This window comes from Cololabis saira, chromosome 12, assembly GCF_033807715.1.
Source record: "Cololabis saira isolate AMF1-May2022 chromosome 12, fColSai1.1, whole genome shotgun sequence".
In the NCBI taxonomy this organism is placed as follows: Eukaryota; Metazoa; Chordata; class Actinopteri; order Beloniformes; family Belonidae; genus Cololabis; species Cololabis saira.
Window position 1 is genome coordinate 41730132 of NC_084598.1, and position 14392 is coordinate 41744523.

At 41.7% G+C, this 14392-nt stretch overlaps 1 protein-coding gene across 1 annotated transcript in view; it reads left to right on the forward strand.

Annotated features, from left to right (window-relative positions):
* Positions 1–8408: 8408 nt before the first annotated feature.
* The window catches only part of LOC133456587 (V-set and transmembrane domain-containing protein 2-like protein), a 111367-nt gene continuing 105383 nt past the window's right edge, over positions 8409–14392 (forward strand). Inside the window, exon 1 of the mRNA XM_061735081.1 lies at positions 8409–8716. Within this exon, the coding sequence (XP_061591065.1) occupies positions 8602–8716 (115 nt within the window). The 5' untranslated portion in view covers positions 8409–8601. The remainder of the gene's footprint in view (positions 8717–14392) is intronic.

Consider the following 14392-nt stretch of genomic DNA (forward strand, 5'->3'; position numbering starts at 1 on the left):
TTGAATAAATTGTGTCATTTTGGCGAAATTTATGCCATTCCTTCGGCAGTTAATTCAGCCCGAACCGTAACGTGCACCCAGGTGTGTTATACATCAAAATGTGCGTCTACATCCTGCGACTACACGCATTACTTTTCTCTTTCAAAAGTGTTACCGTGGCGACACTAGACGCGAAAAAGCGCACCCACCCTTCATCTGATTGGTCCATATTTGATGGTTCTCCAAAAGTCACCAAAATTTGCATGCAAGCCAGGCCTGGCGATAAATGTGATATTTCATGGTTTGCATTAATGGGCGTGGCCTAACGGCTCAACAGCGCCCCCTACAATACTTTTCTCTGCCATAACTTTTGAATGGTTTCACATAGAGAGCCGTGGGTGGTGTCATGGGACTCTGTAATGAGTCCTTAAGCTTCGTTGGCCTTAATTAGCCCCGCCCCTTCTTCTGATTGGTTGTCCCGATTTTCTGCTATAACTTTTGAATGGTTTGACATAGAGAGTCGTAGGTGGTGTCATCAGATTCTTTATGGAGTCTTTGACCTTCATTGGCCTGAATTAGCCCCGCCCCTTCTTCTGATTGGTTGTCCTTTTTTTATAATAAAATTGCCGCGAGCCGCCAGTCGCTCTCGCGCTGACTCCCGCTTCCTGATTCAAACGTCTGCCGGCCCCGCCCCCTGACCAATCAGTGGCGAGTAGGGTGATGACGGCCCCGCCCCCCGACCAATCAGTGGCGAGTAGGGTGATGACGGCCCCGCCCCCGACCAATCAGTGGCGAGTAGGGTGATGACGGCCCGCCCCCCGACCAATCAGTGGCGAGTAGGGTGATGAAGGCCCCGCCCCCCGACCAATCAGTGGCGAGTAGGGTGATGACGGCCCCGCCCCCCGACCAATCAGCTCCCTGTAATGTGGTGACCTCAGAAATATTCCCGGCTCAGCCCGGTTACAACCTTGGCAGAATGGTTACAGAAAAAGTAATAATTAAAATAGTAGGGTTTTACTAATATTTATAACTTACAAATATTTAAAAAATTTGGAAAAAAAAGTTCCAGACATTTTATCGCTATGTTGGTCTGTCCTAAGCCAGTAGGTCAAATGAAAGGAATAGCTGAGACTTAGCTCAGCCAGATTGTTGTGGTCTTTGCTGCCAGAGGTCGAGAGTTCAAGCCTGGCAAAATGCTGAAATTTTTGTCAGCAATTTTTGTGTTTTTTTTACATCAAAATGTTCGTCTCTGTCCTGTGACGACGCACATTACTTTTCTCTTTCAAAAGTGTTACTGTGGCGACGCTAGACGCGAAAAAGCGCTCGTCCCCTTCATCGGATTGGTCCATATTTGATAGTTCTCCAAAAGTCACCAAATTTTGCATGCAAGCCAGGCCTGGCGATAGGCTACATTTGATATTTCATGGTTTACATTAATGGTCGTGGCCTAACGGCTCAACAGCGCCCCCTAGAATACTTTTCTCTGCCATAACTTTTGAATGGTTTGACATAGAGAGTCGTGGGTGGTGTCATGGGACTCGGTATTGAGTCCTTAACCTTCATTGGCCTGAATTAGCCCCGCCCCTTCTTCTGATTGGTTGTCCCGATTTTCTGCCATAACTTTTGAATGGTTTGACATAGAGAGTCGTGGGTGGTGTCATCAGACTCTGTATGGAATCCTTGACCTTCATTGGCCTGAATTAGCCCCGCCCCTTCTTCTGATTGGTTGTTCCTTTTTTCTGCTATAACTTTTGAATGGTTTGACATAGAGAGTCGTGGGTGGTGTCATTTCTGATATGCTTATGGGGGGCGGTGGACGTGAGTGCGAGGGCCCGTTCATCGCTGCTTGCAGCTTTAATTCTTGAAATTGTATTTCAACATTAATCTCGACATTTTGACTTTTTTTTTCGAAATTGTATTTCAACATTAATGTTGATATTTCGACTTTTTTCTCAATTGTATTTTAACATTATTCTCGACATTTCCACTTTTTTCTCGAAGTGCACAATAAAAAAAAATCTTCCCCTCACAGATATTTTTTCTCCTGCCTGGCCCTGATACTCTTCCTTTCAGCCGGTTTGTTTCTTGGTGTCTTAGCGGCGTCAGCTTTGCTGACACACATGCAGTAAATGATTATTCAGACGCCGTGGCTCTAAACAAATCTGTTTAACTGCTCCGGTACAGCTGAGCCTCGGCTGAGGGGAATGTTGCTTCTGGGTGTAATCACTCTGCAAAAAGAAACAACAACATCCATTTCCTCTGATTGATCCGTTGTTGCCCAGCAAGCTAACTCTCACGAACACAGCTCGGTAAACGTGCTGTAACGACCTCCGCAGGGGAAAACTGATCAACATTTATTAATCATGGCGGTGTTGGACGGCATTAGCAGCAAAACATCAAAGTTGCATCACATAAAACAGGGTGTGTCAAAGTGCAAGGATGTGTTTATTAATGGCATTTGTTAAAGGCACTGAATGCTTTTGATGCTTGTTTTTTTTTTCGGCGTGACCTTGACCCAAGTTTAGAAAAAAATATATCTTTAACCGCTGCAAAAAAATGTCAGGCTGTGTAAAAATGATAAATGTCAAACAGAAAAACTATTATTTGAATATTCTACATGCCTCCAGTTCTACTCGTAGGTGTTATGACTGACGCACAAGACCCGTGATTACAATGACCTTTGAAACCTTTAAAGGTCTAAAATAAGTGGTAATTTCAGCCAGGGAATTTTGGAGAAAAAGATCAGTTTCTTCCCCTTAAATGTCAAGTAAATAAGTTACTACAACATAACTTTTAGTTTAGCTTGACTCGTGCTAATCGATGATGCTAACACTTTGATAATTAGAAACGTCGTTTTGAGGCGAGAAATTAAAACAACTTTTGATAAACCCTTATTTTTAACACTTTTCAAACTCCTGGAAGTCTGGAACGTGTGAATTTCACCAGGAAAAAATGCATCATTTAAGCTTATTTAAAATGTTTTCAGATGTTTATTGTTTGTCCTTCAGGTTTACCTTAAAGGAGCATGAGGCTCCTTTTAAGAAATGAGACTCTCTAGCGCCACCCTTCACCACGACGGCCGTTGGGGGTACTGCAGCCAACAGTGAAGCCGGCACGGGAGAACGGGGAGAACGTGCATGCAGCGTCATGTGACGTCACATCCGCAGGACAGCGCGGGAAATTTGGGCCCGAATTGCAGCACATTTTGCAGCACACAGCCTGTTCAAGGCAAAGGAGAGATGCACTAGAGGAATCATTCTTTTGGGTTTGGAACGCTTCATCTGACATTATTACTAGAAAACTTAAAACGTATACGAATTTTTTTCATAAATCCTGCCTCAATCCTGCCTCAAGCTCCTTTAAATAAGTGAAACAGTTCATTAGTGTTGACAATATGTTGACCAATAAGAATATTCCACCTCTTTACTTTTCAAAAAACTGCTTGGTTGCATTCACAACATATTTGGGATCTTTCTTTGTACCGTGAAGCTACGTTCAACCAGCCAACAGTATATCCATGCAAACTTCAGATACGTTAAGTATTTAGATCACATCATTGGTGCAGAAACAGCAGCGGTGAAAAATGACCAAACATTTCTTCACTTCACTTCTTATCAATAACAACATTCTAATACAAAGGCTTGAACATGCGTTTGTGATTAAAGATGTCCTATTAGGCTGCTTTAAGCCATACTTACATGACCCATTCTAGTACGTCCATGTAAACTAAGATTTCGTCATGGTGTTCCACAGGGTTCTGTTCTTGGACCGATATTTTTAAGTGATCGTATTAGACACAATAGCCTAAATTTCCATTTTTAAAAAGTGTATTAATTGCAGATAACACTTTTTCAGTTAAGATCTAAGTTAAAATTAGAAGTGATGAGTAGGGTTTGTTTTGTTTTTTTTAGCTAGGCTGCTTTAGGAAGTGGCATTTTGTGTATAAAATTATAATAAAATAAGCTGAACTGCAATTAACTGGATCCCAAAAAATTCAACCAATTTGGTTATGACTCAACTGAATTGGGCTGTATTTAATTTGAAAGGTTTTCTTGTTAAATAACATAACAATCAATTATTGAAAAAATAAAAACAGAGTATTTTTTGTCATCACTGCAGTCATGTATGTCTGTGTGATCACACTTTCACAGATGATTTTGTACGATCATCGGTCTTCCTTTGTTCTACTGTGGGTTAATCTGTTTCATCCGTTAAATATGGATTTTTTTCTTTGCAAGGTCTAATCTGGCTTTTCTGTTTTAGTTTTTTTTATTTCTCTTTTTTTACAGGACTTAAAATGATTTGCATATCTGAGTAATAGTTCTACCTCCTTGAGGGCGGTTTTCACTTGACTGGATTTCATCATTTTCTTTTTCTTTATTGTAGATATAATCCTGATTATTAAACATTTATGGTCTCCAAAAAAATCTTTACATTGTCTGTACATCTTTACCTCATAAAGCTGAGATTCTACACTTTCAAACCATAAAGTCCTCATAAACCTAGGGCTGTGAAATGTTTTTAGCAAACCTTGAAAATAAGAGAATTTAATTAGTGAGGGATTTCTTGTTTAGAGTGAGATCAACAGGCAGATTGGTGCAGGATCTGCAGCGATGCAGACGTTGTTCTGCTGAACAGAGGGTTGAGTCAAAAGGCTCTGTGTTTACTGGTTGATCTCTGTTCCTACTCACACCTACCGGCGCCATCTGTCCAGACTGATCAGGAAAATCAGATTACTGATTCCAGCAACAGAAATGAGTTTCCTCAACAGAGTTGCTGCTCCCTGGAAGGAAGGAAGGAAGGAAGGAAGGAAGGAAGGAAGGAAGGAAGCAAGGAAGCAAGGAAGCAAGGAAGGAAGGAAGGAAGGAAGGAAGGAAGGAAGGAAGGAAGGAAGGAAGGAAAGGGGAGAAGGAAGGAAGGAAGGAAGGAAAGGGGAGAAGGGAGAAGGAAAGGGGAGAAGGAAGGGAGAAAACAAGGAAGGAGAAAAGAGGAAGGGAAGAAGGAAGGAGAGAGCAGGAGGAAGGAAGGAAGGAAGGAAGGAAGGAAGGAAGGAAGGAAGGAAGGAAGGAAGGAAGGAAGGAAGGAAGGAAGGAAGGAAGGAAGGAAGGAAGGAAGGAAGGAAGAATGAATTTTGCACTCTCCCTGGGAAGGAAGGAAGGAAGGAAGGAAGGAAGGAAGGAAGGAAACAAGGAAGGAAGGAAACAAGGAAGGAAGGAAACAAGGAAGGAAGGGAGAAAAGAGGAAGGGAAGACGGAAGGAGAGAGCAGGAGGAAAGAAGGAAGGAATGGAAGGAAGTAAGGGAGGAAGGAAGGGAGAAAAGAGGAAGGAAGGAAGGAAGGGAGGGAGAAAAGAGGAAGGGAAGATGGAAGGAGAGAGCAGGAGGAAAGAAGGAAGGAATGGAAGGAAGGGAGAAGGAAGGAAGGAGAGAGCAGGAGGAAAGAAGGAAGGAAGGGAGGGAGGAAGGAAGGAAGGAAGGAAGGAAGGAAGGAAGGGAGAAAAGAAGGAAGGAAGGAAGGAAGGGAGGGAGAAAAGAGGAAGGGAAGATGGAAGGAGAGAGCAGGAGGAAAGAAGGAAGGAATGGAAGGAAGGGAGAAGGAAGGAAGGAGAGAGCAGGAGGTAAGAAGGAAGGAAGGGAGGGAGAAAGGAAGGAAGGAAGGAAGGAAGGGAGAAAAGAAGGAACAGGAGAATTAGGTCATTTTGACCCAAAGACAGTACAAGGGTTAAAAACTGCATTCACACCAGAGTAAACTTGCTGTTATTCTGTATCGGGAGGAGCCGACTGAGACGGCTCGGGCATCTGGTGTGGATGCCCCGTCCCCGGACACCCCCGACACCCCCGCCCCCGGACACCTCCCTGGGGAGTGTTTTCAGGCACGTTCCACCAGGACGAGCCTTAGGGCAGACCCAGGACGTGCCAGAGAGATTATATCTCTCTGCTACTCCGGGAAAACCTTGGTACTCCCTCACAACAGCCGTAGGAGGTGGATGAGAAGAGAGAAACTTGGGCTTCCCTGCTGATGTTGCTTCCCCCAAACAACCCAAATTATAGATAAGCATAAGTTAATGGCTGGATGAATAGTGTTGAGGTATTTCTAATTATATTACATTTCCTTATGTGGAGCGGAGGCTGGCACTTCACATCTATCCATCCATCCATCATCTGTAGCTCATCCATTACCTGGGCCACATATTGACAAACAACTCACTCACTCACTGACTCACACTCCTATCTGCAAGTTAAAATCACTAGTCACCTGAAATGTGTGTTTTTGGACGGTAGCAGGACCCCCCTTTGGTGCAAAAACTCAAAATCTTAACAAGAATATTTGTCTGATTTCAGTGGTGGATTTATGTAACTGTAATGTCAAAATATTCAGGCATAGTTTTTTATTGTTACAGTAAAAGAGTATTTTAATACAAATACTTTAGGTACGCTTCCTGACTTTTGTCTTGACATGTATATAACTGTCCTAAGACTTGAAATATTGAATGTATTGCCCACATTTTCCAAAGTATAGTAAAAAAAATTGCTTAGACAATTGCTTGTAATAAAAATAAAATTCTTGGACAAAATAAACTTTCATGATCTCAAAATTTAAATATATATATATATATATATATATATATATATATATATATATATATATATATATATATATATATATATATATATATATATATATAAAACCAACAAAGCAACTAGTGTATATTAACTATAAATCTGGACATAATTAGTATTAGTTCTGTCACTTAACTACTGTTTGCACAGAGCCGTATGTTCCTGAACTCCCGGTTTAAGCCGGTGCTGATGCTGCGTCGCTGTCCGTGGTGCTGAAAGAGCCTCAGTGCTGCTGACTCAATGAACAGCAGAAAGTATCATTTCCAGCGATAAGCTACTCTATCATATAGTTTGTTTGACTTCATGGAAAAGCGTGCGATTGCTCTTTTCACAACAGCCAGTATTTTTTTGTGTTTGAAAGTGGCATTGATGGAATCACAGGTTTGAAGAAGTTATTATAACATGTTCATTTCAGGTGTTAACAGGGGCAGAAAACTCAAAATCTTACCAGGAATATTTGTCTTATTTCTAGTTAAAATGTCTCATCTTTAGTCAAAAAAATCTCATTACACTTAAAACAAGACTCATCCCTGGAAAAAGACAACAATTTTCACCTGTTTCAAGTAGATTTTCACTTAAAATAAGTAGAAAAATCTGCCAGTGGAACAATTTTTTTTGCTTGTAATGAGAAGATAAATATTTTCCCACTGGCATATTTTTCTACTTATTTCAAGTGAAAATTTACTTGAAACAGGTGAAAATTGTAAAATAAGTTATTTTTCTTGTAATGACTCTTGTTTTAAGTGTAATGAGACATTTTAAAGGAGCATGAGGCTCCTTTTAAGAAATGAGACTCTCTAGCGCCACCCTTCACCACAACGGCCGTTGGGGGTACTGCAGCCAACAGCGAAGCCGGTACGGGAGAACGGGGAGAACGTGCATGCAGCGTCATGTGACGTCACATCCGCAGCCCAGCGCGGGAAATTCGGGACCGAATTGCAGCACATTTTGCAGCACACAGCCTGTTCAAGGCAATGGAGAGATACACTAGAGGGCTCATTCTTTTTGGTTTGGAACGCTTCATCTGACATTATTACTAGAAAACTTAAAACGTTTACGGATTTTTTTCATAAATCTTGCCACAATCCGGCCTCAAGCTCCTTTAAACAGCTAGCTAGCTTGTTTTTCCGCTCTAAAGTTGACATTAGTCACATGACACATGAGTCATGGGAATCATTTATGTAGAGTTTTAGGCTAAATAGCTATTGTCAAAAGTAGATTATTATCGCCTGTTAATGGAGTTTTCTCAGTCATACATATATATATATATATATATATATATATATATATATATATATATATATATATATATATATATATATATATTTTTAACTCTCATAAATTATTTTGGTTAAAATTGCCTTTATTTCTTTAAGTAGGTCGGAGGACCCCCTGCAGTATCTCCGCGGCCCCCCTAGGGGTCGCGGACCCCTGGTTGAAGGTCCCCTGGTCTATGGTAACAACTGTACAGTAGGTTTTCTGTAGAAAAATGTGACTAATGTTTTTTGTTTGTTTTTAATTAAAGTTCTCATTTTTTTAAAAACTGGTAAAACATTGGCTGTTTTAATCTTTTAATAATTCCTTTACTCTTCATTTAAACCGCCTTTCTTCTAGAAAAAAAAGACAATAACGTCATCCCGTTTAAAGTTACTGGACGATTGTATTTTTTTAATATCCCTCCTCGCGTAATTGCTATTCCCCACTGTGAGCCGCGTCACCTCGCGGCGGGGGAGCGTGTCCCTCCGCCGCTCCGCCGCTCCGCCGCATGTAGAGCCGGCGGAGCGGCGGAGCCGCGGTGAGTCAGTCAGCTGCTGGCGGTGAGCGAGACTGCTACACTTCTCCCTTCTACCTCCACTTCTCCTCACAAAACACCCCCGTCTGGATTTTAAAACAAAGGGAGACAACAGAAAAAAAGGCAGATTTTATCATTTTATCATTTTCGACGGGCTCTTCCACCACATGTGAACAGGAAAGACGTGAGAAGAAGATAAAAGAGAAGAATAATGGGAGCGTTCAGGCTGCTGCTGGGGAGTTTACATTACATGGGACTCTATATGCAACTTGTCTCCACGAGGCAGGCTGGACACCACCAGGTGGAGAACCACCTCTCTGGGAACGGTAGGTGTGACATTTACACCCTTTTGTCTTTCTTTTTGTTTCTTTTCTGTTTCTATGAGAGGACATCACAAGGACCGTGGAGCTGATGGCAGAGGTAAAACCATCTGTTCTGGCCAGAGGATGAATAAAAACAAAGCACAGTGCAAAAGGCTTGACAGGCTGGTTCTGATTTTATACAAACTAATGCACATTTTATTGTGCTGAGGACACCAAAAAGTGTTTTTATTACCCCCTGTGGTGCATGCATGGAAATGTAAGAGTTTGCATGTGCAAAAAGACTAAATCAACATGTGATTTGGACAAAGAAGGCTGTCCTTTTTCTAATTGGACGTGTTGTTGAGCCCAGTCCTCCTGACTGACTGGGTTATGTTTCTGTACAAGATGTGGCTCCTCAGCAGTTCTCTCCATCCTCCCCTCTTCCCGATCGCTGGGTGATGGACAGATGTTCATATTCCTCTGCAGAGCAGCCGTTCCTCCGGCTCAGATCCCTCTCTTCCCTAAATATACTCTTGATGTTGATACCTGGCTGTGCAGTGAATGTCACAACGCTGTCCGGTTTTTCCTGGTGACTCCGGCTCAGGCCGGCCAATCTCCACAGGTGTCATTCTGGCAGTTCTTGTGCTTGAATTTAAGAAAACAACTTTTAATCATTGAAGCAGGGGGCCGGTACACTACCACTAACACAACTTGCTTCTCTGATTTACAGCTCGGAAATTTCAGACTAAGCGTGAGGCTTTAAAATGTATTATAATTGAAAATTGAAAATTAAAATAGCCGGACAGAGTCGATTCATTCAAACTAACTAGAGGAGTTTTTCCTTGCCACTGTTTGGCTTAAGGTTTTTCTCCCACGAGGGGAGTTTTTACCTGCCATTGTTTATGTAATAATTGCTCGGGGGTCATGTTCTGGGTATGGGTCTCTGGAAAGCGTCTAGAGACAACTTTTGTTGTATTAGACGCTATATAAATAAAATTGAATTGAATTGAATAAATGTCATCTGTCATCAAACACTTTCCATACCCATCAGTGGCATCGGCAACTTACTTTATAGCAACGCCTTAAATGGATACATCCCCCTCTTCAAAGGAGGCACTGATATCCATAAATAGAAATATGTTGAATAATCTTTGAAACTGAGAAGAGAGAGTTGACTTATAAACCAATTCATGTGCAAGAGTGACGGCGCTGAAACGAGAACTTCCAGACGTAAATCACAAATGTGACTCTCCCAAGGCAAACCTTTTCCCAACCATTGATGAAAAGGTAATTATAACTTTAAAAAAGTACACAGGAGTTATTTAGTGGATAACTTTGGACTGTTGCGTATCGTATCTTGCCACTTGTGCGTAGTGGTTTAAGGCGGCATGTCACTAGGGCTGCAGCTATCGAATATTTTAGTAATCGAGTATTCTACTGAAAATTCCATCGATTAATCGAGTAATCGGATAAAACATATTTTTGTTTAGTTAAAGAGCAATTATAAATATACATAAGATGTTAGATGTTAATTGACATCACTAAGACTAAATTATATAATACAGTAGGTTCATGGCTGTTCATTTAAAAACCCTGAACTTACACCAGTCGACCAAATTCACTGCCTTCACTCAAAAAACTAAGGATCTTACCAAGAAATGTTCTTATTTCTAACCTAGAAATGCCATTAAACCTGATAACACACATAACTTAAAAGGTTGGGTGTTTTTTCCCACGTGTTTCAATTGAACTTTCATTTGTGTCAAGCACATTTTAAGTCCTAGTTAAGTTTTAAATTAAAGTATAAGATTTTGAGTTTTGGCAGTGTTCAAAATAAAATGATGAGACCTGCTGTATTGGAGCACATTAGGCACCAGCGCTGCTTGTTTTATCCATGAATGACCACAGAGATAAAATTGAAAACTACCCAGTTAGCTTTGTTACGTTTTTATTTTTCTGAAATTTTCTGCCTTTTCTTTTAATTAAAACTGTAGCGGGAACAGATGTTTAGAGGAACCTATGTATGTACCGTGTTAGAGGGGGAACATATAGGAGAACGGACCAGAAGAATATAGCGTGGATTGAAAATAAAAGTTAAGCACTGAGCTACATGTGTCTCCCGTCTGGGCCATGGCATGTTACTAAAACCAAACATATCCTCCTCTTTCTTCTTCCTTTACGTGCGCGGCGTCAGCGCGTTGTGCCACATTAAATGTAGTCCGGGCGAAATACCTGCTTTGAACTGCAAAATTAAACGATTCCTCAAGGCCGAGAAAATTCCTCGATCATTTTTTGTAATCGAATTACTTGAATTATTCGAGGAATCGTTTCAGCCCTACATGTCACACATCACCAACAATGACGTGAGCAGAACTACCGTGGGCATCGTGGGTGAGGGAACTAACGGCCCGTTTCCACCAGGCGTTACAGTACAGTTTGGTGCAGTATGCAAATATTCGATTCTGTCATCAAAAGTGGAAAACCGTATGAGAATAAGCGTACTGGTTCACTGGTGTTTGGTAGTCTTCCGTTGGATACCAGCCCCGGTGGTGTGGTGAGATTAAGGTGGACCCAGAAACACTGCGGTCGTCGTCAGATCAACAAAAGGGTCGTCTCTCGTGAGCGACATGTAGTCCATGGGCCAGAGCCCAAAGTTTCACTTGTCAGCACCACTCAAGGTGACCAAACTTGCTTATAATTTTGAAAATATCCACGTCTGTAGATGATATTCTGGTATGATAACCTTCCTGAGTGGCAGCTGGATCATAGTTAACCCAAACTTAGATAACGGACGGTAATACAGATGGATGGAAAAATGTAGCAGGAGAAATGACCTATGTTTTTAAAGGTATAGTCTGTAATGTTGGAGAGCTAGCAAGATTTGAAAGTGGCACCTACTCTAAGCCCCGCCCCCTCCTCCCCCTACTGTCAGCGCTCCGTCCAAAGCCACGCCCCCACAAACTTTGGGGAACGCGCATTTGCAGGAGTCCAGTTTTCCAGGACATTTTGGACAGCACATTTTCAACAAAACTACCCCATGTCTCATTCACCTGTAAGCAAGGCCGGTTTTAGGGGGGGCAGGGGTGGGCTGTGCCCACCCAAACATGCATCCTGCCCACCGAATCAAAGTTATGGGGACCCTTTAATTTTTTATAATTTTATTTTTTTATAAATATAAAAAAATATCACAGAATATCTGTACCGTTTCTGATTGGGTCGGCACTGCGCATCATTTTTAGACACAACAATGAACGCATACCGTAAAAGTTGTGTCTCGGCGGAGGGACCCGACGTCCCAGCAAAATGAGAACAACAGATAAGTTCAGAACAGCACACAGAGCACACACTGAAGGCTGATTTATGGTTCTGCGTTACACCAACGCAGAATGGTGCGCGTCGCCGCGTACCCTACGGCGTACCCTACGGCGTAGCCGTGACTCCAGAGCCTGCACAGCACAGCAGCGCACTGCCACCCACACCGGCGCTCTCCGCCCTCGCCGGGATGGAGACGCCTCCATCCCCACGGACCCCCATACTGGGGGTAGTCAGTAACCAGACCCCCAGTAGCGGACAACCTGCGCCGCAGACTCGAGTGTGTGAAGTTTTCCGGCAAGATTTTCGACGTGACGAGTGCGCGCATGGGACAGAGGGGGGCGGAGGCGGGACTTAAAATGAAGGCATCTGATTGGTTCTTTCCCCCCTGCCAATCCTCTGGTCCTCTGACCAATCCGTGCCACTCGGTGCGCAAAAAACAGATTGGTCAGAGTTTTTACAGGATTAAAGCTGTCAGAGAGGTCGGATATTTTTCTTTCCTTTTTCTGAACACATTATTCACTGGCTACTCTCAGGATGGAAGGACCATTTCACCCAGTATAACAATAAATGTTTTTGAATACGATTGCAGACTATACCTTTAAGTTTTCACCTACTCTGTACTGATGATGCCACCAGACCAGCGACCCTGAGCAGAAACTTCCTATTGAGTACAAACATAAATGATGACGTCTACTTTTGATTGGATCTTCACATCAGATCCTCCCATTGGCGTTATTTTGGGCCAAGCTTAGCTTTTTGAGCTTTTACCCTGGACATGCTCTCTTCCCAAGATTCTTTACAGAGGTGCTGATCACCACTTCTCACTTTCTTAGAGAGAATAAATGGGAACCTTTCAACGTGAGAGATTTGTCGCATGTAGAGGACAAGAGCCATCAGACAGTTTTCTTTCCCAGAAGAAAGAATACCGTGTCCTCCGCTGTTGTCCTTTTCTCAACCAATTGTGTTCTTCTTCCCTGGTTTTACTGGCGGGAGACTCCGTGTCCCACATATATATATGTTACAGTGCTGCAGTAGCAGACACCGCAGCCCGTCCCGCTGTTCTCATTCACTTCTCACAACATCCTCTCACATGAAATGGGTTCGGTACTCCTCCCACTCACAGTTATTTCCTCCCAATCGAAAAAGGGTGGGTTTAACATGATCACTCACACAAGTGTCCAAGAGCACCTGTTCAAAACAACCCAGATGGCTGCAGGATTGCTAATAAAACCCTGGATTAGTCAGTTTTTTTACTCCAAAACCAACAACTGTCATTCAGCGTTGGTGTAATTATGGATGTCTGTGGTTGGTGCCAGTCTGGTTGTGGCACGATTCGTTTCTCTAATCGGTTGTGTGTCTGTCCAATGGCAGCCAAAGGCTGGTTTTTCATCCATTCATTCATCAATTGTGTGTGTTAAAGAGAAGAAATGGGATGATTTGGTCCGGACACGACCAGCTCGCCCGGCAACGGGAAGACGAGCTACAGGAACAGGACCGTGAAAGCAACGTAACCTCCATTAGGGCTGGGCGATATGGACCAAAAGTCATATCTCGATATTTTCTAGCTGAATGGCGATGCTCGATATATATTGATATTTTTTCCGTGCCATAATTGGGGTTTCCCCCAAAGCATTATAGCATAGCATCTCTATTAGCTTCATTTTTTTTCTGAGGCAAACCCTTAAAAATGTGTCACACAGGTACATTTATTAACAGAGGTCTTCACAATATCAGAATGTATAAAACAAATGAAATAAAAATAAACTGCCTGCATATATAGAATAAAAATGCTTCTTGAATAAAATAAAACAAATATCCCTTTCCTGCATAACAATTAAATTAATATACACTGTTTAATTAATACAATGTAGACAGTAACAGGCAGACTTTTCCACTGAGGTTGACAGTTGTGCAAATAACAAAACATTTGTGCAAATCTCAAATAAAACATTCAAGTCAATTTGTCACAAAATAAGCTATATCAAAATCATTATTTTTATTTATTTTTTTTAAATCGATATAAACGATATTGTCTCGTACCATATCGCGTTTGAAAATATATCGATATATATTAAAATCTCGATATATCGCCCAGCCCTAACCTCCAGGCACGGGAACACTTTTAAATAAAAAATGCTAAAGTTCTTTTGTGTTGCTTGAAGTGTTTAATGTTTGACATAAAATATTACACACATTTTTTATTCCAAGCATTTATCATAATGTTATTTGAAACACCCCTAATTGTGTCTTGAAAGGTTTTCTAATAATTCTCTCATTCATACGACAGAGTATTAGGGCCAAACCAAGACAAAAACAATTTAGAAATTACGAGAATAAAGTAATAATATTATGAAATAAAGTCGTAAAATTACGAGAATAAAGTCA